This window comes from Cenococcum geophilum (genome assembly GCF_001692895.1).
Source record: "Cenococcum geophilum 1.58 unplaced genomic scaffold K441scaffold_53, whole genome shotgun sequence".
Lineage (NCBI taxonomy): Eukaryota > Fungi > Ascomycota > Dothideomycetes > Gloniales > Gloniaceae > Cenococcum > Cenococcum geophilum.
Window position 1 is genome coordinate 984,226 of NW_027137611.1, and position 24,031 is coordinate 1,008,256.

The 24,031-nt window shown below is 52.6% G+C and overlaps 11 protein-coding genes across 11 annotated transcripts; 8 read left to right on the plus strand and 3 right to left on the minus strand.

The window, feature by feature from the left end:
* Nucleotides 1-40: 40 nt before the first annotated feature.
* Nucleotides 41-1,590, minus strand: K441DRAFT_680845 (uncharacterized protein; the record flags this gene model as incomplete). The annotated part of the gene is made up of 2 exons (XM_067651408.1): nt 41-1,140; nt 1,242-1,590. The coding sequence occupies 2 exons, from the start codon at nt 1,588-1,590 to the stop codon at nt 41-43; spliced, it is 1,449 nt and encodes a 482-aa protein (XP_067499303.1).
* A 119-nt stretch (nt 1,591-1,709) lies between these two features.
* Nucleotides 1,710-2,821, plus strand: K441DRAFT_734522 (uncharacterized protein; the record flags this gene model as incomplete). Its single annotated transcript, XM_067654283.1, has 1 exon — nt 1,710-2,821. Exon 1 carries the CDS (start codon nt 1,727-1,729, stop codon nt 2,819-2,821), a length of 1,095 nt encoding a protein of 364 aa, XP_067499304.1. The 5' UTR covers nt 1,710-1,726.
* A 1,004-nt stretch (nt 2,822-3,825) lies between these two features.
* On the plus strand, nt 3,826-4,929 carry K441DRAFT_582679 (ribonuclease T2; the record flags this gene model as incomplete). Its single annotated transcript, XM_067644470.1, has 3 exons — nt 3,826-4,103; nt 4,215-4,566; nt 4,657-4,929. 3 exons carry the CDS (start codon nt 3,826-3,828, stop codon nt 4,927-4,929), a joined length of 903 nt encoding a protein of 300 aa, XP_067499305.1.
* Nucleotides 4,930-5,200: 271 nt separating this feature from the next.
* K441DRAFT_644336 (uncharacterized protein) lies at nt 5,201-8,627 on the minus strand. The gene is made up of 2 exons (XM_067646748.1): nt 5,985-8,627; nt 5,201-5,880 (listed from the first exon to the last, which is right to left on the minus strand). The coding sequence occupies exons 1-2, from the start codon at nt 8,279-8,281 to the stop codon at nt 5,397-5,399; spliced, it is 2,781 nt and encodes a 926-aa protein (XP_067499306.1). The 5' UTR covers nt 8,282-8,627; the 3' UTR covers nt 5,201-5,396.
* A 940-nt stretch (nt 8,628-9,567) lies between these two features.
* On the plus strand, nt 9,568-11,037 carry K441DRAFT_689826 (aquaporin-like protein; the record flags this gene model as incomplete). Its single annotated transcript, XM_067652337.1, has 4 exons — nt 9,568-9,921; nt 9,974-10,274; nt 10,325-10,600; nt 10,886-11,037. The coding sequence occupies 4 exons, from the start codon at nt 9,568-9,570 to the stop codon at nt 11,035-11,037; spliced, it is 1,083 nt and encodes a 360-aa protein (XP_067499307.1).
* Nucleotides 11,038-11,783: 746 nt separating this feature from the next.
* Nucleotides 11,784-12,466, minus strand: K441DRAFT_582563 (uncharacterized protein; the record flags this gene model as incomplete). The annotated part of the gene is made up of 2 exons (XM_067644466.1): nt 11,784-12,212; nt 12,263-12,466. 2 exons carry the CDS (start codon nt 12,464-12,466, stop codon nt 11,784-11,786), a joined length of 633 nt encoding a protein of 210 aa, XP_067499308.1.
* A 933-nt stretch (nt 12,467-13,399) lies between these two features.
* K441DRAFT_644345 (uncharacterized protein) lies at nt 13,400-15,615 on the plus strand. The gene is made up of 4 exons (XM_067646749.1): nt 13,400-14,068; nt 14,121-14,159; nt 14,215-14,734; nt 14,795-15,615. Exons 1-4 carry the CDS (start codon nt 13,608-13,610, stop codon nt 15,161-15,163), a joined length of 1,389 nt encoding a protein of 462 aa, XP_067499309.1. The 5' UTR covers nt 13,400-13,607; the 3' UTR covers nt 15,164-15,615.
* A 431-nt stretch (nt 15,616-16,046) lies between these two features.
* K441DRAFT_667173 (uncharacterized protein) lies at nt 16,047-16,636 on the plus strand. The gene has a single exon (XM_067649774.1). The coding sequence runs from the start codon at nt 16,292-16,294 to the stop codon at nt 16,571-16,573; it is 282 nt and encodes a 93-aa protein (XP_067499310.1). The 5' UTR covers nt 16,047-16,291; the 3' UTR covers nt 16,574-16,636.
* Nucleotides 16,637-19,926: 3,290 nt separating this feature from the next.
* On the plus strand, nt 19,927-20,204 carry K441DRAFT_667175 (uncharacterized protein). The gene has a single exon (XM_067649775.1). The coding sequence runs from the start codon at nt 20,026-20,028 to the stop codon at nt 20,179-20,181; it is 156 nt and encodes a 51-aa protein (XP_067499311.1). The 5' UTR covers nt 19,927-20,025; the 3' UTR covers nt 20,182-20,204.
* Nucleotides 20,205-20,589: 385 nt separating this feature from the next.
* Nucleotides 20,590-22,011, plus strand: K441DRAFT_680852 (family A G protein-coupled receptor-like protein; the record flags this gene model as incomplete). Its single annotated transcript, XM_067651409.1, has 2 exons — nt 20,590-21,147; nt 21,220-22,011. The coding sequence occupies 2 exons, from the start codon at nt 20,590-20,592 to the stop codon at nt 22,009-22,011; spliced, it is 1,350 nt and encodes a 449-aa protein (XP_067499312.1).
* On the plus strand, nt 21,949-22,617 carry K441DRAFT_270254 (uncharacterized protein). The gene has a single exon (XM_067640873.1). The coding sequence runs from the start codon at nt 22,101-22,103 to the stop codon at nt 22,581-22,583; it is 483 nt and encodes a 160-aa protein (XP_067499313.1). The 5' UTR covers nt 21,949-22,100; the 3' UTR covers nt 22,584-22,617.
* Nucleotides 22,618-24,031: the final 1,414 nt, after the last annotated feature.

Consider the following 24,031-nt stretch of genomic DNA (forward strand, 5'->3'; position numbering starts at 1 on the left):
CAGCTATAACTACAAATATAATACTCTGGCCATACCGCTTTCACGCCATCCTCATCCTCATCTCTTCCACCGCTTTAATCTCCCTCTCCACCTCTTCCTCCAGCTCTGTCCTCCCAGCCTGCTGGTCCTCTCTCAACCACAGCCTCCGCAACCCCTCCGCCTCCTTGACTGCCGCAGGCCACTCCTCGACCCCTGAGGGCGCTTTCCGCAATGCCTGAACTAGATACATTGCAGCCCCGCTCCAGTTCTTCACCGTACGACATCGCTTCGCGAGCATCACGCCCGCCATCTTGTGCCCCTGCTGCGCCGCAACATGGTACCATTCCCACGCCATGCCGGTCCGGCCAGACAGACTGCGAGTAGGCTTGCCCATGCCGTACGCGGTCCACGACTTAAACGCATCGAGCCAGCCGAGGTGCTTGCGGACCTTGGCATCAGCCGACTTCTCCACTGCCGCGCGGCTCAGGGCGTAGAACGTCGCGAGGTTGTACGCGGCGTCCGGGTGGCCGGACGCGGCGGCCTTGGTAGTGTACTCGAGCCAGGGGGCCGAGTGCTTGTCCTCGAGCTCGGCGAGGTAGAAGTAGGCGAGCGGGTCGTCGGCCTTGAGGGCGCCGACGGTGAAGACGTCTTTGGCGCCCCTGAGGTCGCCGCGGCGGTGCAGCAGCAGGTTGCCGAGCGCGGTCCAGGCGGCGGGGATGGGCAGCGGGTCGCGGTGCTGCGGTGTTGTGCCCTCGTATATACCGGCGAACTCGTCGCCGCTTGCGTTCATGTCTTTTCGCTGGGCCTTGATTGCGTCTATTGCTGCGTGGTATAGCTTGAATGGCTCCTCGTCCTTGCCCTCGCGCTCCAGTAATTGCCCTAGCAGTACCATTGCATCGGGGTTTCCATCCTTGTATACGAGATGCTCGAGTTGCATGCGTACGATTCGGAGGTCTGAGGACTGCATGGTGCGCACAATGCTGTTGGCGCTCATGGCTTGAGTACTGTGAATGGAGGCGAGGAGGCGGAGAGTGGCATTGGCATCCCCGGCTACGGACGCCTCAACGAGCATCTGTTTTGCAATCTCCCGTGTCGGTTGGGAGGGGGCTTTGCCTAGGATATAAGCAAACTGGGAGAGGGTGGAGAGGGGAAGGGTGGATTCTGTTGGTTTTCTTTTAGCTGGTGAGTCGAGGAAACTAGATGATTGAAAGTAACAAAATTTTGTATAAACAGCAGAGATTTGTGGGCATGGCGAGTCATACTTTCAAGAATTGTATCCAAATTGCTGTTGGAGTATTCTTGTATGAGTGACTCGGCTGTGTTTGGGTCAATTATGGTGACATTGTCCTTGTAAGCCTGAGCCAAGAAAGCATGACGCTTCTCAGCTTCGTGTTCAGCCTCGCGTTGAATTATTCGATTCCTGAACTTGGGGATAGATAGATCTAAAATCCTGTTTTCGCGTTTACGGGTGGAGGGCGCTTTTCTTAATTTTCTCGTTGCGTGGCGGCGGGTGGGGCGGTCAAGGAAATGACGAGCGTGGCACCAAATGCACACTTCGGCTCTTGAGAAAAGATTCTGTGCTTGCCGGAGGACATGGCGCTGGAGGATCATGTTGTTGTGGAGGTTGTATAGCGGAGAGCCCCAATTGCAGCTTTTGGAAATGCGGAGTGGAGCGGCAGAATCGCGAACTTTTTGTCTTGGCCCGCATTTGCTCCACAGAATTTCCACACCAGCCCGCTACATATCCATGTTCTCGCGCCTCCTCACCAACGCCCGAAACATTCTTAGCCGCAGTCCGTCAGCTCAAGATATACCTTCTGCCTCTATATACGAGCTGAAGGACGCTTCTCCTACCCTTACGGACGAATTGGACACCGGCATGGTTACGACTAGACGAGGGACCGATACCGAAAGCCCTGCGGTTGACGACTCGGGCGCAAAATCGGCATTGAAGAGGGTATGGGAAGAGCCGCCTTCTCCTATATCTTCGACAAAGAGGAGGAAATATATTGGGAAAGAAACGGGCGTGGATGGTAATATTGACGTTGACGAAGAGACCGAAAATGGCTTAGAAATACATGACACGGTGGTTGTCAAGGCTGCTGTGCAGACACAGCACGAGGATGGAGAAGGGACGGAAGAGAAGCCAACTGAAACAGACCCAGAGAATACCACGCCGAAAAAGCGTGGCAAACTAGCACTGCGAGGAAAGAGCGAGACTTCCGAGGAAAGGCGAAAGAGTCCCAAGGTTATTATCACGAAACGGCCAACAGATCAGACAAATAGCTTTAGTTCCGACGAAGCTTTAGCCGATAACCAGCCTTCAACGGACCCAGAGTCTATCTATGCCACACCTGTCGTTGAGCGAGCTATCTCTATCTACATCACCCCTGCTACCCAAAAGAAAAAGGCGGAATCTTCACCCCTACAGCTTGAATCATCATCTTCAGCGGAAATAGAGGCTGAAGGAGCACCAGCATCATCAGTGGAGAAGAAGAGCCGGAGGAAGCAAAAGAAAGCCAGCAAAGAGACCATGGACACCGACGATACACCCTCTCAACCCACGCCCACCACCCCAGCCAAACCAACCCACATCCGCTTCAACAGCGAAGACCCTCCACCCCTAGCCGACCCCACCCCTCCCACCGTCCCCGTGCCCGAACCGCGCTACCACTTCGTCCGCCCTGGGCACATTGTCGACACCAGCTCCGACGACGATGAAGCCCCTGAAACCGTAACGCGCGCCTCAGCCCTCGAGTCCACCAAAGCCGCCCACGCCGAGGCCACCAAGGCCGCAAAAAGGCAAGCATCCCTCCCTCCCTCCCCTCCTCTCTCCCCATAAACATCACGCACTAACCCCCCAATCAGCCTCGAAGCCGCTGCCAAGCTCAAACGCCAAGAGCGCGCCCTCCGCCTCGCCTCGCAAGCAGCAGCCCGGCGCAAAGAGCGGAAACCCGGCCAGCAGACCCCCGCCGCCGACAGCGACCCCGCGACACTCGACCTCGCCAACCTCCCCGCCCGCCTCCCCGCCGCCCTTCTCGCCGCCGCCCCCGCCCAGCGTCCCGCAACCCCGCCCCCCGCGCCTCTCGCCCCGCCCGCTTGGGAGAAGCAGCGCGAGAAGCGCAACCAGCACATCCGGTTCCTGGAGCGCGGCGAGCCGCGCGTCAAGGATGTGCGGCGCGGGCCTGTTGGCGTGAAGGTGTTGGCGCGTGAAAATCCGCTGCTGGCGCCGAAGGTGGTGCGGGAAAGTATGAGTGTGCGGGAGGCATGGTTGAAAGGACGGACGGGGCGGAAGGGGGGGAAGGGCAGGGGTGAGGGGGCAGGGAGGTTAGAGAGGAGGATGGTTGGAGGGGGGTTTTTGAGGAAGTGAGGGTGGGGGTTGGTTAGTTGGTGAGGGTTGTGAGCTGGGGCTTGGGGGATGTTGCCGAGCTCGAACACTGGCGGTTCAGTAGTTGGAGAGGCTGGAGAAGTCATGATGATGAGCTAGAATTTCCAGAAGGCGGTATCTGGAAGGAATGAGGAGTAGCCGAGTTCTAGATAATCAAAAGGACCCTAGCGCGGTGATCGGCATCCAATCATCGGTCTGGCCAGACGCCCTGCAGGCACGACTAGACACTAAGGCGTCCTGATGCGCTCAGCCTCATCGCTTCAATCTCAGTGGGCTCAGCTGGCACCCGCCGCATGGGCCGCCTAATGTCTCACAGTATGGCCGTTATTGCAACCTCACCTCTTCTTTATACACGTTTTACCATCATCTCTAAGCTTCCCACCCGCTGCCAAAGGGTTAGTGAAGATTGCCCTAGCAAACAGTACTACTATCACAACAAATACCTAGAGTGAAAAAATATGTCGTTTCTCCCTTCCATCAAATCAATCGCCCAGCTCGCCCTCACTGGGCCCCAGATGCTGCTAGGCTCCTCCCCATCCTCAGTACTCCAAAGTCCACTAGAAGCCTGCAGCCAACCCCACCTCAGCTGCCACGCCGCCTTCGGCCCCGTCAACACATGCTGCACGCCCGCCCCCGGCGGCCAGATGGCCCTGACGCAGTTCTGGAACTCAGACGCTTCTGCGGGCCAGCCTGGATATGTGGGCCCGAGTGACTCTTGGACGCTTCACGGGCTATGGTATGCACTTCCACTCTCGATCCACTCTCAACCCTAATCCCAAGTCCCCAATCCCAAAACCCCCAGCTCCTCCCACAGCACCGAAAGCTAGGCAGGTCTTAACAGCCGCAGGCCCGACCACTGCACCGGCACCTACGACTCCGTCTGCGACTGCAGCCGCAGCGGCGACTGCAGCAGCCGCAACCACAAGTGCCAACGCAGCGCCTGCAACCGCGCCTACGGCAACATCACGGCCGTCCTCGAGCGGTTCGAGCAGCACGACCTGCTGGCCTTGATGCGCGCGCACTGGAAGGGCATCGCCGGCGACGAGCACCTCTGGCAGCACGAGTGGTCCAAGCACGGCACCTGCGTCAGCACCCTCGAGCCGCGCTGCTATGGCGATCATGGTTACCGCGAGACCGAGGAGGTCGTCGATTACTTCGCGAAGGCGGTGGAGCTGTTCGGGACTGTGCCGACGTACCGGGTGAGCTTGAACACACTTTCCCCCCCCCCCCCTCTTCCCTGAAACCCGATGTCGGTGTTGTGAGCGCGCTGGTGCTGATGATGCGTGAAGTGGCTCGCGGACGCGGGTATCGTGCCGTCGACGGAGCGGACGTACGAGCTCGCTGAGATTCGGGAGGCGCTTGGTCGGGCGCGCGGGGTGGAGGCCGTGGTGGGGTGTCAGAGGAACGAGCTGAGGGAGGTTTGGTATCATTATGAAGTGCTGGGCACAGTTCAGACGGGGGATTTTATCCCTATCAATCCTGATTTCACGGGTACGCATGGCCCCGGGAAGGGGTGTCCGTCGACGGGTATTAAGTATTTGCCCAAGGAGACTTCGGAATGAGCAATGTTGGTGAGCGTTGCTATGTATGCTGGTATAGAGTCAGGATGGCGTTTACCTACCATAGACGATGAGCTTTAGAATATGACCGCAGGGTTCTGAGCGCGAAACAACTTCTGCCATCTCAATATCAAGCCAAGTCATAGAAATGTAGGCAAAAAGGCGCAGCGGCAACGTCGAGGCGACTTCGCTGCCGATACACCCGTTACTGGGTATAGATTGAGAATAGATACATATACGCAGCTTTCCCACCGCGCTTCCTCCCCCCCCCCCACTCATGCTAATGAACAGCTTGCTCGCTAACAAATGAAAACCTGCCGTCCGCTACCAACAACACCAAGACGCGACAAACAGAACAAAATACCCCCAGCCCAAACCCATAGGAACATTAGGAAAAAAAAAGTACAAAGGATCGACAACCCACGCGTTTGTGATACTGGGTCCATGGTGGTTCTGACTGATCCAGGACCTTACCGGTCCCTGTCTACTTCGCCCCTACTCCTTCGCTGCAGCCCTGCTCCGGCTCCTCTTAGTGCCTCGAGACCCCTCCATACCACCGTCCGCAGATCCCGCATCCCACTACCAGAACTCTCACCGCCGCCACCGCGCTCTTGACTTCCGTCTCGCCTCCGGTCCCGTCCTCGATCCCCCTCGTCGTCGCTGCCGTCATCATCCCACCCACCTTCAACATCAGCGTCGAAGTCACCGTAAGCAGCGCCAGAAGCCGAGGCCGAAGTAGTAGGGACAGGAAAAGCGGCGGAGGGAGAATCATTACGGGTTTCAGCAGCCTGGATCTGAACGTCCGGATCGTCACGGTACGGCGAGGAGTGGTTCGAGCGAGACGGCGACGACGAAGACCTGCGTGAACGAGCATGGTGGGCCTGCGTGAGCGAGCGCACCACATCGCCTTTGCAGATGGGGCACGTGCGTCGGCGGGTGACGAGCCAGGGCGTACTGTTTCAACCACATTAGCCGAGATCTTGAGGAGGGAGATGGTGGGGCCAGTGAATTTGTTCGAAACTGTTGTTTCAGGTTGCAAAGGGGGGATGAAAACTTACATGCACTCGGCGTGGAACTCGTGGCCGCAGGGTAAACTCATCACCCTGCTGACCCCGTCGACGTATTCCTCGAGGCAGACGACGCATTCTTTCTGCCGGCCGCCGTAGCGCCGTCGCCATCCTGCTAGCCCGGCTTCGCGCTTTTCTTCTTCTGGCGAAGAGCACCGCTGTCGGGATCGGCGGAATGATGAAGTAGCAGGGACCTCTGAGGCTGTTCTCGATCGAGGCCTTGAGCGTGATAGAGTGGCTCGGGAGTGTGAGTGCTGGAGGAGAGGAGTAGTGGGCGACGAGGCCACTGGAGTGGCCACGGGGGACGAGCCAGAGTTGGTGTCGCTCGAGATCGTGTGGTACGTTCGCACAGGGAGGCGCTCAACAACGGATTTCGGAGCCCGCCAGCGCCTTCGCCGAATTCGAGATCGGAGTAGCAGGAGAGCGTATACAACAGTGAGTGTGACGAGTGGGCTAATCACGAGAACTAAAAGGGTATCGAAGAAAGGACTAGAAGACATGTTTGTCGGAGTAAGCGTGACCCAAAGGCCTTCGTGACGGTCTGGGTCGTCTGGATGTTCTCCATCCTCCTTAATATGAGCATTCGCAGCTTTGGTGCGTTGCGGTAGATGGTTGCCACCATCAGCGCGTTTTGAGGGGGTCGGTTTAGAGTTATCGTCTTCGCCATCGTTTCCTAGAAGACCTCTCAACCACCCCTTGCTTTCCTCATCATGAGTTGCGTCATCGTTTGGTCCCGTATGAGCGCCATCCGGGGAACCCTTGCCCTGCTTCTCATACTCTCCACTGCCAGGCAAGATGCTGCCACCCTTCAACTGGCCATTCTCAGCTTCCTTAGAATTCGTCCGGTCATTGGCATGGTTCGCCGAGGTTGTTTGTGGTAGAAGATCCGGATCCCGCCAATCTTGCACTCCGATTACAAAGTCGTCTGACGCTTTCGTTGGCGTTGGCTTGAGTACTTTCGGTCGCTTCGAAGTAGGCTTTGGCTTGGTTGCCTTTTTCGCTGGTTGATCATCGTTCCAGTCTTCAACCAAAACCCAGTCAATGTTTCCACTGCTTGGCGGTCTTCTGCTATCCCCTCCCTGTGATGAACGGCCGCCGTTGCCAAATCCAAGGAATGACAGAATCGAGTGGAACCAGCCTACTTGCTCAGGGACATCCGCATTCTTCGCCGCAGATGGCTTCGCAAGTGGTCGCTTGTTTCCCTTGCCAGCTTTCGGAGTTTGTGCTGGATGCGCAACGGTGCGAGTGAAGGTGGGTCGATCTGCCATATCCTGCTTCCCCGCAGGATTCTCCTTGCCCTCGCTTCCTTTGGAATCTGCCCCAGCGTTGTTGATGCCCAACTTTGCGACGTCTTCGGGAGAAATATCCTCGAGGTAGCCACCTGAAGGAATAAGGGAAGACAGCAAGTGAGCTGTTGTGTGTGAAGTAAAGAGAGCCGGTATAGTTATGTTCGACGTGTCACCATGAGCATACATCCGTATTAGAGGGCCTCCCCGAATGTCATCTCCCACAATTAACGCGACTCCTCCTCTTCGCTGTGCCCACTTCACCTTCTCCAAAAATCCACAGCCTCCGCGACTTAATAAAACAATTTTACCAGCAATTTCAGCGCCTTCTTGCAGCGATTGTATGTCTGCGTGTTCCGAAGCCTTGACCTTCCCAACCGCTCCGTGTCCCTTGGGCATGTCCGAATTCGGAAGAGGGTGATGGAGGTAGTCGTCCGTACCATCATTTGTTCCCCCCGCTGCAACTTTGCCTGTATCATGTCCGTCTGTACCTTCTCCTCGCCTAAGACGCTGACCAGCTTTAGTGTCTAACTGGCCGTCATGAGACTCGGAGGTTCCGAGAGACTTCCTCTTGGAATCAATGCCAATGTCAACACTGCCGGCCAAGTTTTGGCCTCCGTCACTCCATCCGGGAACATCACTGCAGCCAAGCTCGCCTTCTGTGCCCGTAGTCGTGCCTCCTCGACCCATTGTATCATCCCCAAATCCACTCCCGATCCATAGTTGCCCGCTTAAGCCTTTTGATGGTAACAGTGGGCCAAACGCTGCAGGTCGGGCCAGAAAGAAGGTGGAATTGTCGTCGGTAAGGCTAATGATGGCGGAAGGAGGGAAGAGCGAGGATGGCGAGGTAAATGAAAACAAAGCGCGGAATTTACTTTTCTTGCCGCTGGAGCCGGGATTCGATGAAGTTTCGTGTCGTTGGGAGCCAAAGCTGATGTATAATAATACTGTGATGGCTATAAGGCTCGATGAAAGAGAAAGAAGTAGTCGTAAAGGGCGCATGATGAGTGCTTGATCGTAACCAGCGACCGTGGTAAAACGAGATGAAACTAAGGGCAGCACAAATGCTGAGGTCTATAATACGCTGCTCATTTGGCTTGAGAGAAAAGGACTCGAAGTGCTGTTGTGGATGGCGTGTGGATCGTTGGCGGAGAAAGCTCGAGTCGGGCCTTGGGAGGCAAGAGGGGTTCACACAAGATCCTCCGAAGTGGAGCTGTTTCAAGGGTGTCGGCGGGTATTAAGATGCAAAGATGCAAGACGTCGCAAGCAAAGACAATGCCATCAAGGAAACATAGGAGTAGGAGCGAGGCTGGCCTTCGTTGCAGGCATACGGGTGGTATGACTGCGTGACGGGCCGATGCGTTCAACGACCTGGATGCTGGCCTTGGTGTCTTGGAGCGAGCTGCTCCGCCCCATCACGTGCCTTTGATTAGAAAATCCCTCGTGAGAACCATGATGGTTTAGTTACATCTACGAGCTTTCTCACTCTGCCCGTGCAAGCTTGAATACATTAACATGAATCTCAATCCTAATCAGTCGATCCACCAAAGCACAATCACCTGCCGTCGCAAGTTCGGCCAGGCATCAGGCTGAGAGCAACCGTGTTCTAGACTTGGCGAAAACACTTTCGCCGCAACAGTCCGAAATAAGGCAGGCAGAAACATCCAGCCGCCTTCCTTGTTATGTATTCTTCCACACAGGCCTGACGAGACTATCCCGAAGTGTTCCAGTAGGAAAATTCTAATGTCCATCATAATTGCCTCCACCTCCGCCAGCAGTAGAGTTTAAGAAGTCAGCATGAGGAAAACAACAGAAACTCTCCCATTTCAACTTCAATCATCAGTCTCCCTCTGACAACCCCCCATGGTGAATCCAGCGCTATCATAACCCTAATGCTGCACAGCCACGGCTATTCCACTATGCCCCGAGCCGTCACTACCATGATAGCAACTGCCATCTTCAGTATCTCATACTTCGAACCCAACCTCATCCTCTAAGTCAGGCAAGAACCATGGCGGCACTTCCATTACGCATGCGCAATTCCCGCATTCGTCCCTACCTCGACCCATGCTTCCTATATGGCCTTGTTTCCATTCTTCTCAATCATCTCCTTCTACCATACATCTCACCATTCCAAACTCCTAGGCTTCAAGATCGCAAACAACTACCTACACCTTATATACTGCTTGTCACTCCCTAGGCCCTTGCTCATAGCTAAATCCTCCTTTAGAAGTTTGCTACACCACTACTCGCTTGCCTAAATCTACCTACTTTCCCCAATAGCCAAAATGAATGTCGACAGACCGGCCGAGAGCTTCATAGTCTTACCTGGCATGAGAAAGCTGACCACTGATCCCAACCATCCAGCAGAAAGACGGCTAGCTGGACTCGGATGGCTGCCCAACCGAGTTCGCAACCTATTTATCGCCATGATGGGTGAGTTCGTTGGGACATTTCTGTTTTTATTCTTCGCCTTCTCTGCGACACAGGTTGCAAATGCTGCTGCAGCTGGAAGAGGGACTACTGTTCCAAAAGCCCCCAATACCTCTGTGCTATTGTACATCAGTCTAGCATTCGGTTTCTCTCTAGCCGTAAATGCTTGGGTTTTCTTCCGCATTAGTGGAGGGTTGTTCAATCCTGCTGTGAGTTAGATTTTGTTATTTTATCTATTACCCGTTCTAATTTCATTCTTAGGTCACTTTGGGCATGTGCTTGGTCGGAGCCGTAGGATGGCCGAAAGGAGCTGTGGTTGCTCTCGCCCAGATACTCGGCGCGATCTCCGCAGCAGGCATTGTTTCCGCTCTTTTCCCTGGACCACTCGCTGTACGGACTACCCTCAGTTCAGAAACATCCGTAGTCCGTGGTCTCTTCATCGAAATGTTCCTCACCGCCCAATTGATCTTTACAATTTTTATGCTAGCTGCAGAAAAACATAAGGGTACATTCCTAGCACCAGTTGGTATCGGCTTGTCTTTGTTCATTGCCGAGCTTAGCGGTGAGTCGTCCTAAGGTATTTAACTATCCAGAATCTGACTTATGTGAAAGGCGTATACTTCACCGGCGGCTCGATGAATCCCGCGCGTTCCTTCGGTCCTGACGTCGTCCTCGGCACTTTTAACGGCTACCACTGGATCTATTGGGTTGGTCCCTTCCTCGGGTCTCTTGTAGCCATTCTTTTCTACCGCATCGTCAAGGTCCTCGAGTACGAGACTGCCAATCCCGGCCAGGATTTCGATGACAAGGAAGCTGCCACATCTCGGCGTTCTCAAGAAGTGGCGAGAACAGAAGACGTTCGTCGTCCCGATGCTGGAACAGGTTACAGTGAGTACTTGGATGATTCTGGAACTCATCCCAAAGATGGAAATAATTATTGTTCTACAAACCACTTTCAAGATTTGGACTTTGGCTTACACTCAGCTACTCAAGACCGCCGTATGGATAGCGCCGAGGAGGTGGTCGAGAACGGTTCCAGACACAATGCCAAGCACTCTAACTCGAACCGCTACGACCACGATAAGACGGTTGGAAAGGATATCGGATACAGCATTAGGCACTCCAATCCAAATCGTCCTTCCACCCATCAGAGCCGCTCTCGAGGCCACACAGGGTCCGGCGAACGGACTGACGATCTATACCCGGAACCAGCCAGTGCAGTTTATCAGAGTGAAGACCCTCACGCCCACTTCCGCCACGACCGCTCCTATTACAACGGTCCCCATGCTGAGAGCGGCAGCGCGGGCTACTCCGATTGGTTCTGACGCGACCGGTCGCCAGCGAGGCCTAGCTGTGATGGCGGCATCATCTACTAGACCTTTTTCTAGCTCCCTTACTTCCCCCCTTCAAGCTTGGTTTTGTCTTTAGAGAAGTATGCGTTACGTGGAGTCAGCGCAATAATTGTATATCTCTTTGCTTCATTTCTGCTCCGCGTAGACGCTTAATGTTACCATTGTAAAGAGATTCATAATTCTCATAAAAGTGTAAAGATAATCGCGGGAAACTGGTAAATGCTTTGACCAGTGCTGCTTCTAAATTGCATACTTGGGGCTGGGGAAAGACGATGGCGTTTGCCTTGTAAACGGACTTGATTCCTATGATTATATCAATATTATCATAAGTTATCCAAATCGAAACCTTAACTATGAAATTATGATTAACGCTCCATTGACGTGATCTTGCAGGTCTCGTAACCATTCCATTCCAGGCTTGATGTTTTTATCTTCACTCCATCCACCCACAAGCCTTTCCTTCATTAACAGTAATAGCATACCAATAATTTTCTATATTTCTTACACCTCAGGGCTCTGGATTTCAATGTTCTGCTCTACTGTGAAGCCAGGAGCGGCATTGGTCAATGGCATCGCCGGTATCAGCAGTGCTATTTGATCTACTTCCGCGATCACCCACTTTGCTAGCAGTGAGCTAGCGAAGAAATTTGCAACAACTAATGCACCAACCACTGTTGCAATAACAGCGCTCTTGGGCCAATCAGCTGGTGTCCAAGGACTTACGTGGCTATACTTACAGCGCTTTCAACGGTCCACACATCTTGACGTATCAGCGGCGTTAAGAGATAAAGTTCATATCCAACCAGGAAAGTGACCCAAGAGAAGCTCATAAGCATCAAGGGGCTTTGCCAAACCCATACCATTTTAGGGTCTGCTTCCAACCTCGCACGATCAGGACCACTATCTGTGACCTGGGTCGGGGTGCTGGAGGGCTTAAGCATTAAACGGAGAGTTTTTCGGACCTGAACGTCCGGCATATCATGTGGTCCGTTTGGTAATTTCTCGAGAAGCCTTTGTTGAGCTGAACTGATCAATGCAAAAACAGAGAGCCAGAAGCTAATGTGCCAGGCAAGCTGAGCAAGCCAGAAGGATTTATCAACATTTGGCCATGAGAAGCAACCGATCACTGCTGCTGCTGACAGTGCGGCCTAATGATGCCTATTAGTGCCACAAGACGTCTATTGTGGCCTTCACTGACCGCTCTTTGGACGAAATAAATTTCCTGCTCTTTCCTTTTCTTGAAATCGTGAAGCAGCGGCCCCAGACAGATTGAATTCTTTTCACTCTCCAATATCTTCGCAATCGGCTCAAGCGTACAATATTGAAGCCCCCGATTATAAGAGAACGTGACAATAAAGAACGCAACTAACCAGACTTTCTGTCTAAGCTGGCGAAGTGACATCTTTTGAACCAGGCTAGCAAGCGTCAAATCGGTTGAAAGGTAGAAAAGAAAATTGCGATGAGATTAGTGGAGGCGTTGTTCTTTTCATGTACAAAAACACAACGAAGGTTCTAGTCTATGGACCGTACAAGGCAACCGGATACGAGATCCGTTAGTGGCTTGAATGCCCTTGCGAAACACATTGGACGCTGAGCACTATCAGGGGTGGGTTGCACAACTCCCTCATTGGCCAACTCTGCTTCGGTGGTACAGCTTTCTGTCGCAGCATTCATACGCAGCGCACATTTCTGATTTAGGGAACAGTGTAGGCACTCTCCCGTAATCGTATTCATCTCCCTGAGCTTTCTTGGGTCCACTATAACACTCGTAAATACTCGACCTCTTATAGTTAAACCGCGCAAATAAAACTCAAACACTTGCAGCCATAAAGTAGATATTGATGCTGGCGGAAGTCCAATTTCTCCATCAGCGATATCACACGTCAACCCGTTGGTGAAATGTTGACGGTTGCTTAGGATGGGTGGATGATGTTGTCTCATCTTAAAATTCAGGCGTGTGATAAAGAAATTTCTAGTTTTTATCTTTGTATGATTATTCGTTGGTACTACCTATAGTCTCTAATGAAAACTCATCTCACTAAGATCCATTTCCGTCTTTGAACCTGAGCAGCCGCCGCTTTAATCCGAAGCGAGGGTGAGCCGCCCTGAGCTGAAACTTGAGCGAACCTAGCGCCTAGTTCGGCTGCTCACCTACGATACCTATGTATACATCTACGGCACCTATGCATAGGCTCAATTACCTCATCAAGCTATTCCTTAAATAATCCGTTCATGGGAGGGGGTTGTAAGCCGCACTGGACCCACTTGCGCGCGCTTGTTAGATCACGATTAGTGTCGACCGGAAATACCAGGTCAGGAACGAACTCGTGTGTAGATTGATCTACAAAGAGGAATGAATATATATACAAGACCAAGATACCCCTGATCTAGTCTCAATTTGATCAGTGATCAGCGCTCGGTCAACAATTAGGCGGGTTTGCGGCACAGCACCCCTAGAAATCGCGAATCTCCTGCGGATCCGCGCGACACAAAAATGTACCTTTTTCTTTACTCACACTTGTTTCCCAACTCCGTGTTCAAAAATGGCATCGCGGGAGGAAAAGAAAGGTCAAAGCGCGAGGCTTAGTCGAGACGTGTTGCGAGAGCACAATATTGTTTACAGCCAGTCAATCTATCACTCCAGCGATTCAGGTTACCGATTCCCCACATATGTGAACAGGTTGCGGAGGATCTTGACGGATTTCGAAAGCATCATATGCGAAGCCGATGAAGACCTTCTCGATAAATCGCTGGTTTCCGAGATAAAGGAGTCGGAGCCGAACGCGTTCTATCCTCTCCCTCGAAAGCAGTACATTCGAGAGAAAGAGGTGAAATTGGCCGAATCAAAGAGAAGAGAAATTTTGGAAGCGTCTTGTAAAGGTGCGGAAAAAGCGGAGAGCTGTGTGGGAAGGGGCTATAAGGAGGATCACTGGCAGAGACATATTGAGAAGTTTTTCTTCAAGGAGTTCGAAGATCAAGTGCAGCTTAATTATACGCTGCCGGGGTATGTTATATAAGCCATTCCACTCTAAAAGAAAGAGCATTAAATTCACTAGATTTAAATTCATTCACCAGGCTTTTGATAGCTATGTCGTGTAAGTTTTCAGTCATGAACATTCGATTATAGAAGGGATGTTAAGCTTTTCCCAGGAGAGGTCATCGAACTCGATGGACGGAAGCCGGATCTTTTCACGATCGCAAGAACGGCGAGGCTAGATTGACAGATCCTATGCCGGATATATTCTTTGCTTTCGCAATTAACGAGACGCCCGAACCTCGTAGAGGCTGCCAGATGGATAGCCAGTTCCTCAATTTTGAAATCAGAACTCTTTATGACCTTCGGTCCAAAGGGTTAATATCATCTCCTATCACAAGTCTGCAAAGTGCGGGCCTAGACTTGAGCCTCGCAGATTACTACTGCTTCCCCTGGCTTATAGTTGAAATAAAGCACGATGCTGTGAGCCAAGCTGAGGTGGAGAAACTATACTGTCAGGCTGCAAATGGGGCTTCAGTGGCTTTGCGAATTTTCGAAGTGTTGGCCGAGCATGCCTCCAACAAGGAAGAACATTGCCACGTTCCGCCGGTAATATGTCTCACGTTCCAGGGACCTAAGGTGAAACTGTGGCTAGCTTATTCCTCTTTGCCTCGTGAAGCTCCTTTACCTGAACACGTGAGTCTAACCTATCTTCCAGTGCGTAGATCTGGTATCCGACTGACGATACTTTGCTAGAAAATGATATGCGTGTGGGAAAGTTCAATAGCAACTGCTTGGGGTAGTCTTCAGCTTGAATGCATACTGGAGAATGCGAAAGTGTGGGCACTCAGGATCCTCAAGCCAATGCTGTCTAGCTATATCGACACTCACCGCTACCGACCACGTGCGGAGAAGGACAACCCCGCCGACGGATTGGACGAAATCACGCAGATCGTTGCGCGTACCGAATCACTCCACTATGAGTGGGAAGAAGAGGGGTTGGAAGAGCACGGGGACGACTCGGAGGGTCATGAGTGCAAATCCGCAGATCTAGGAAGCTACTCGACTATGGCTCGTTTTGCTATTCTCTTCCGAGAGGTTTTGAAAGCACACAATTCTAAATAGGGGTGTCCGAAAACTAAAAATGGGGTCTCCGCTCGCCTGAGTCTAATGGAAGAATGAGGAGAGCTGATCTATCGAATTCGGCTCAGTCTAAATTAGCAATACTATCGGGCCATCCTTGTACGAAATCCCAGACCACTGAACACATTACTAGCTGTGTGAGACTCTAATGCGGACGAGGCGACAAGATGAACCCCCTAAGTAGTATGATCACCAAACTGCTTATACAGAGGAGCTCGTACGCGGATGTGTCAGGTATGCCATCGAGGTGTGCGGATATCTGCATATTTGAAGGGCAAGGTAGCTAGTTCACGTGGGATCCCCAAGTACTGTGTGGATGAGATGGGGGCTGGCGTGGCGTGGATCTGAGGTCAAACCCACTCCAATGCTCCAGTCCAAATCCTATGTACCATACCTAAATAGGAATAATAGTTACCTATATAGGTTAGCCCGCCATTTTTGATCCAATTGGCGCGAGTGTTCGTGCCGGTCCAAATAGATCACTGAGGATGTTCATAGGAGCGGGGTGTTTATAATAAGTAGACTGCAGGCTATTGACTAGAGGAATTTCTTAGGTTGATAATGTTGATATGGCCTACAGCCCCTCTAGAAGAGCTTTTATTTGCAATAGTATATATTATAGAATGCCCGTACCGCCCAGATTCCATTTAACTGCAGCTATACTTACGGATACGTAAGTTATGTGCGTGGATTCTGGTATTTTTTTTATCCGTCCTGAGGCATTAGTGATGCTTCTACTGCTCTAAATCGGTATTTTTATCTTTCTGTGACTTTCTTAAGAGGTCTGAGGCTTTGAGAACTGTAGAGATTAACCAGGTGGTAACAACTGGCTTGAATGCACAGTGCAGACTTGACATAGAACGAGTGCACGATATGAGTTTCTGAAACTCAGCTTGTATGTTTACGTCTGACTGCAAAACTTGCTCTATGTAGCCGCCCTATTCAACCTTCCAACGATCTAGCACTCGCAAAACAGACTTTCCACTAAACAGACAAACCCAACACCACCACCTCCTCCACAACCACCCACAAACTCCATCCAACCGCAACAACCTAGGGGCAAACCGCCCCAACCCCAGCCCTCGCAACCCGACCCCGCCGATCCGATCAATGCCGCCTCATCCCCCATCTCCAGATCTGCACTCCCGCTCATCACCACCACCGCCTTACACGCGCCTCACCCCTAACCACCCATCCACCCTTCACATGCATGCCTCCCCGACACCGCGAGTCAGACACTATAACAGACCCAAGCGCAGATCATCCACGGCCCACCTTCTTGCATCCCGCGCCGACCAACGAGCGCGCATGGGAAAGTGGGAGCTCGGGGACGGGTGGCGAGGCAGCCGGATCCGGGTGCGCGCGCTTGCGTGGGCGTGGGCGTGCTGGTGATGGTGGTGGTGGTGGTAAGGGAGGGAGAGAGGGAGGGAGGGACGCAGATGCAGGGCGTTGGGTGAGGGGTGGCGTTTGGGCTTGGTGGAGGTGGCAGGTTGTTCCTGGTATCGGGAGAGATGTGATGTGGTGGAACGGGAATGGGGTGGGAGGCGGCGAGGCGGGTGCGGGAGGCTTGAGTTGGCGGTTGGGTGGTTGTGGGCTTGGTTGTGGTGCTGTTGAGTGGTGTTGTCTAGTTAATTTCTTTCCCGCTGTTAATTCATTAAGTGCCGAAAGAGGCGTTGAGGGATGGGTGTTGGTCGAGCGGGAAGATGCCGAACCCGATACCGAGGCTCGAGTAGGGGTTGCTGGCAAACTTTTTTTGTCGAAAAGATTGCAAGTTCCATGTCCTGGTCGATGAAGATAGGCGCTTATAGTTCTCGAATAGAGCGAAAAGGACTATAGGGCAGGATCACCTCGCCCGTCGTCTCAAGCCACGATGCCGGAAGAGGTAATAGCTCATTTGCAATTGAAAACTTTAATCCGGTCCTGAGTCAGTGCCCTGCAAGTTTGCACAATGCACGGGACCTGGGATCGTAACAGGGCGTTCATGGTGATCGCCGTTCCACTCATATTGATTTTTTTAGGGCTGCAGATCTGCGCCCTTGGTGCTAGAAACAAGCTTCGCGGGACGTAGAATTGACATTTTGTGGAGCCGTGGGCCTTTTGTGGTAAGAATATTCACTACGGGTTGTGACGGTGTTGTCTTACATCTTGCTGTGAGAGATCGAATACTACCCGAGCGGGAGTCCTGAATTGTTTTTAGGGGCAGAGTCATGATACCATCCGTCTTGATATCTTACGCGGCCACGACATCTGTCCACATTCAGCGTGGCAACTGACATTTTAAAGCTGCTGCCCGCGATACGGCGACCGCAGGCCCGAGATCATGTTCGAAAGCAAGAAACTTGGAATGTTTAAATATTAAGCCTTTGTATCAGCGATCTTTCATAGCCTGAATCTTGATCGAGAAATCGGGCCCCAAGACTGTGTTTCGGAACGGAATATAAGAATTCTAAAGTTACGGCGTACAAACTTCCGGGATGATGCAGGTGGTTCAAGTGTATTGTGGAAGAGCCTGTGGTGGAAAAACCTGTGGGGGCTGAATCGGCTCGAGATGGTTGATGTGGTTGCGCGCCGCCTGAGATTGCCTTGTCTGCGTTCCAGCGTGCGACCACACTCGCGCAGGACTGTACACTACCAATTCATTACATCAGCTTGTTCGGCGGCATGAAGGGGCTCTGTACGGGATTATGGCCGATCTTGGGCGTGTCAATGCAGTCCGCAGTGTTCTCTCCACAGTCGAGATCCTTGCATAATGTTTGTCGGAATTTGTAGGCCCAGAGTGGTGCCAGGCTGCAGTAGTTGTATGAAGTACTCTACAATAGAAGCAAGCATGCAGGGTTGGCCCATTGAGGCAAAGTTCAGGGATAGAGTCGGGCCGCATTGTGTGCTACAGGCCCGACTGATCCACATACCGATCAGGATGACGGTCTCCGTCACCGTAGACCGGCTTGGATAGTGAGATTGAAGAATAGTCGATGCACTCGTGCGGTGAGAATTCTTCGTACGCCTAGAGAGCTAGGCGTATCCATCCATGTCTGGCGGTAAATTGGGTGAGAATCATATGGATAATCTGATAGCAGCGGACGACAGACAGACGAGTCTGATCGCCTTCAAGGTCAAGCAGTGCCCCTTTTGAGCAGTTCCCGTTTGATATGATCGCATACGGTGAGGTAGTCTTCGAAGAGAGTTTTGGTGTGCCCCGCCGCATTGATGTTAGAATAGTGCATGGTATAAGCTGGCTGATGGTCACGGGTGGATGACCCCTCGTGCTGCCCAAGTTAAGCCTTAAGGGGAAAGCGATTGAGCAAGTCTTCAATGGTTTCAAGAGGGGTGTCAGGATCGACTTGCTGCTTTCACCATTGTTGCCCCTCGAGTCGTCGAAACGTCAGGGTGCTGTAACGCAATCGCGCTCGAGTCATGGTGGAGAAATGCATAGCGATCCAAGATCATCACTGCACTGATTTTCTGATGGCATAACGCCCTGCCTAGTACTTTGGATTCCAGTTGTTAGGGAGCTCGAGGTGATCACTTCGCATCAGCCTCGGACAGAGGTCCAAATGGTCGCTTGAGAGTCAGAAACCGGGCGGCGGATAATAAGAGCATGGACTATCAGTTTCACGATATATTGCCATTTTCCGCATCGGGCATCGCAGGATGACGGACCCACGGATGGACCCCGGACAGCAGAGAAGGGTAACATGGACGGATTATTAGCGGCTCAGCGGACTTGCAGGGAGAAAGTGAACATTCTCATACATTCTATGCCAAGGCGCTAATAATCCGCACATCACTTTGGAAGTCCCGGAAAATTGCAAAATTCCACCGTGGCTATACCCTACGAAGTTGCTTGCTCGGAGCTAAGCTTTATCGGCTGACGCCAAACACGACGAGCATGAACATCACCCCACGAAAGCCAGCATCGGGCCGACGACCCAAGACTCAAGCCCGTCGACCTTACCAACGTGGCATTCTCCGAATAATGCGCTTGGAGTGCCGCCGGTAACCTCCGAGCCTGTCCTTGATCCAGCCCCAACAAGCGGCTGTCGAGGAAATCCGCTCACGTAAATCTTTGAGTCCTAGATATCGGCCTAGTCATTCTTCCCGTAACAAAGCCGCATCGCTGCAACGTCGGCAGAGCGTGCTGAGTTCTAACCACTTCACCTCCCATGAGACTGAATCGTTCGCGCCACAGCATCGCGGCGAGCAACTAGCAAAGCACGGGGAACGGGCAAAGGAACGGCGTTCAATTGCGGCGTTGGGATTACATAGTTCCGTCTGGGCGTCTGCTGGCTGAATAGCCGGGGCCCAATGATCCCTATGCTCCACTAAGCGGCTAGATGCACGACCTCCCAAGGGTGCTTGGAGGCCCGTCTTGCATGCCCGTTTTCGTGAAACTCAAGACACACAAGCTCTTGGTTCTGGGAGACCATCGCTGTGCCATCGCAATGCCAAACAGGATCTAGTTTTAAAGACCTTTGCTCGCCGGCTCATCTGATATCGCTTTAGTTCGCTTTTAGTTCGCTTTAGAGTACCAGACCCAGATGCCGTCGCTCTCGTTGCAGGGGTGATGTGCTGCTATTGCTTGGACTATGATCGACCTTTTACCAATGGCTTGCCCCTTCGTTCGACTGGTTTGTTTTGACGCGCTGATTAGTGAGTAGTTAGCTGCTGTCGACCATGCGCCTGGTGTTGACCGTCAATTGGCACCAAAAAGACCGGTCCTATTGGCAGCGCAAATTAGGACAATATATCCCTTGACCCGTCAGGGCGAGCAGAGGGGAAGGCCCGTGCGCGAACACCAGAATCAGAACAACGCGTAGAATTCAACCATCAAATACATCACCACCATGTCTTCTAATCATGCTAGAATTGATGCAGATCTTGTTCGGAAGACTCAATATAAGATTCCCCCAAATAAGTCGGCGAAAAACCCCCCCCCGAAGCCTTGGCCACTCCCCGAATTTTGTATTCCTGAGCACGGCTACCGAATCCTACTGATCTGATTGGTGGGCTCTTATCGATAACCTGCGTGCCCAAGTTAACGGGTCAAGGGATAGCCTCAAATTCCGGTCGACACCTGCGCATAACCCGCAGCAATAAGGCCGGTAAGGCGTGCTCCGCATTTTATTATTACTGGGACGGCTATCGCTCTCTTGTGCTTTTTTCTCATCTTTGACCTTCACTCTCACTTCAAAGCAAAAGGTAACTCAAGCAAACGTCCGTCGTCTTGTTTGACCACCTTCACTACCGATATCAGGCACCACTTGGACTTTGGACTATTCACCTTCGCTGCGCTAGTATTCACCAAAAATTCGGAACAGGAATTGAAAAATGCATCTTTAGGCCGAAATTCACTCTCCACTTTCACCACAACCTACAATTGAGCCGTCGAGCCCCGTACACCTGGAACCATGGCTCCCACTCCCTCCACCCCTCCGCTGCCTCGGACTGAACCCTCGTACTTCCCTTATCCTTACAGCCTAGACCCACTTCCCCACGACCTTCGGATAGGCCTAAAGCCAGTCGGGGTCTTTGCTCTTCTCTCAGTTATATCAACCTTCGCCTTATTCTCATGGATCACCTACCGTCTGATCTCGTGGCAAAGCCACTACCGCACTTATGTTGGATATAATCAGTATGTAGTGTTAATCTACAACCTGATTTTGGCGGATATGATGCAGTCAATATCATTCCTATTCAGCTTCCATTGGATCAGCATAGACAAGATCATAGCACCGACGGGGGCATGCTACGGGCAGGCGGGACTACTGCACATGGGCGACGTCTCGAGCGGATTCTTCGTTCTGGCAATTGCTATCCACACCTGGCTGTCGGTGGTCAAGGGATATAGACCGCCGTATAGGCTCTTCGTTTCCTCTGTCGTTGCAATCTGGGGTCTAGCACTGGTTTTGACGATAGTGGGACCTCTGATGCATGGAGATCACCTTTTCACGCGAGCAGGAGCATGGGTGAGTCCTCAACCCCGAGGAAAAGCAAAGGCGAGCGATCGAACAGAACAGAGGTAATTAACAAACAACCAGTGCTGGATATCACAAAAATACGAAATGGAGCGGCTTTGGTTGCACTACATCTGGATCTTCATCGACGAATTCGGCACCATGATCATCTACGGCGTGATATTCGTGCGGCTACGCGGACAACTCAAGAGCATCGTGCACATGAACAACCCGCGGAGCTCGAACGGGAGCGAGCTGACCAAAGCAACGCGCTACATGATCCTGTACCCGGCCATCTACATGATCCTGACGCTGCCGCTCGCCGCCGGCCGCATGGCCGCCATGACCGGCGTCACGCTGCCGGACACCTACTACTGCGTCGCGGGCTCGCTCATCACGTCTTGCGGCTGGCTCGACGCCCTGCTCTACACCCTCACCCGCCGCGTCCTCATCTCCACCGAGCTGATGAACAAGCCCAACTCCCGCAGCACCAACTCCCACGGCATCAACTCCCACAACCGCCCCACCGTCGCCGAGCCCGACCCCAACGTCTCCGGCTGGGAAATTCACAGCTTCGACAAGGCGACCGCGAACGGCGACACCGTGCGCACCGTGACCATCACAGGCGGGAACCGCGCCCGCGACAGCGGCGGCGGGTCTAACAGCAGCGGGTCCAGCGTGTCGCCGCGGGAGCCCAGCCTCGTCGGCAGCGGGGACTCGGTCCAAAAGCTGGTCGTCGGGTTTGGGGGTGTTACGGCGAAGACCAAGGTAGAGGTCCACATCGCGCCCGCTGAGGAGTCAGATGCTGACTCTGGGCAGGTACGCCTCCCTGCGCGGCCCCAGAGCCGGAGCGTGCGGTTCAAGCTGTGGCCGTAGGGCAGCGGCTTTTGTTGTCGTTGCTTCGGTCTGCGTCTTCGGCATCGGGCATCGTCCTTGTTTTCGTCGTCTCCTCCTGCTCTGGCTATATGCAACTTCGGGCTTTTCTTTCGGCGGTCTTTGCTTGCTTGTTACGAATTGGGACTGGATGGGTGGGCGTTTGTTATACCGGGTTCAGGTTTCTTGACTGGCGGTGTCGCAAGGCGCTCGGTGTAGTCTCTCTCTTTATCTCCCTTCTTACTTCCGCTCTGGAAACGGTTGGAGGTGGCCATTTCATGGCCCATTTTTTTCTGGAAAGCATTGAAGCCGGTCTCGGGTCGATTTCATGCACCATTCTTCTTTTTGCGCTCTCTCTGGTAGTCTGTGGATATCACTCTCTTTTGTTCTGGCCGGGCGTCCTGCGCTTTGGTGCGCTATGGTATGCTGCTTCTACTACGGTCAGGGTAATGGAATTGGGGCTGGTCGGTTGTTGCGTGTTGGGGATGAATGAACGGTTGGTGGATGTGTTGGTAGCGGCATATATAGCTGCGTGTCTTCTGTCGCTATCGAGACTATGCGCTCATCCTAATTAGATGAGGCGGGGAAGCTGTGTAAGAGTGAGAGACGGAGAAAGAGAAGAATTGAAAACAACATTATTCTATCAACATTCCATCGTGCTAGCTGGCGCTCTACCTACTGTTTGTGACAGCACGGCCTTCGCTGCGTTGCTAACGTTGTACCGCAGCAGCGCACGCTCCAGGCGATGCTGCAGTGCCGTGGTGGTCTGGAGACTAGCGCTCGGATTCGCGTTCGCAAAACATTTCAAAACGCGAGTGGTTCCGGTTTGCAGCTTCGTTGTACCAGCTTCTAGAAAAGATGTAGCGTTCGAGCATCTCACTCTTATTCGCATGGTGGCTGTGCCTCCGCCAGCGCTCGCCTCACGTCCTGGTTAGGAAGTCACGGACGGGTTTACGATCACGGCAGGCGCTCTCGAGGGCCTGGGCTGCGCTACAGTGACTCCAAGAAAGTCGGACTTGGCTTCTTAGGAATCCGCCTGTCAAGCACCACCCTCCGGAAGCGTGCGGAGCGACATCTCGCCAAAGGGGCCGGGGCCGATCGGGTGCGTATATAAAGAAAAAAAAGGCTGGGCCTGCGGGAATCGTTCGGATGAGCAAAACGCCGGCCAGTCTAGCAACGAGGCTTCCCCCGGACTCCCACGGGCCCTAAATCGGGATGCCGTGACGCCCCTAAACACATGCAATCAGCATATCCCGCAGGCTGACACGGAGCGCGGTCCCTGGGATTGAGGCCGAACTTCCTGATTTAGCAGCTCATGGTAGTGGACCGTGCGAAAGAGCTGACGAGGAGAAGGGACGGGTTTATGACGGGTTTACGGCGTGTCTTTTTGTAGCATATGGAAAAAGTAGATCGAGCATGGCCTCTCGCTGCCGTGCTTGATCGTTCTATTGGCGAAGGTAGTTAGTCGGTGACATGACTGTCGAGAGAAAAAGGAAAAGCTAAAGGAGATGTTCCGACTACTACTGGTACATACAATATTCCGGAACGAGTCGTCCTTATTCTAGAATAAGCCGTGTACTGTTTTAATCGTCTTAATTCTGGATTAAATTGTTCCGGAATAAGGTAGTACTCTAAAAGTGATATAAGTAGGTTAATATAGTTGCGTTAAGCTTAAAATTACCTCTAGTATACTTTGCTACAGTTTAATAATTACAAGGGCTTTTATAGAGGGCAGAGATAGATCTTATAGTAGAGTTCTTGACTCGTCTAGAATTACCCTGATTTAGCTTAGCTTAGGGGCTTCGCGTGGTTAATGATAGGGTCTATAGGGAGTCACGTGCACACGGCGCATGGCTTGAAGTCTCTGCATTGAGAACTTCAAGCAGCAACAACATTATCTAATTGAATTCGAATATGCTAGTTCTCGTTAATTGAAGCTGCTGTTGATTTATTTATCCTAATCTTGTTTAACCGTCGAATCTCCTCCCTCAAAACCTCGAATTCAGGCCGCTCCTCTCCGCCA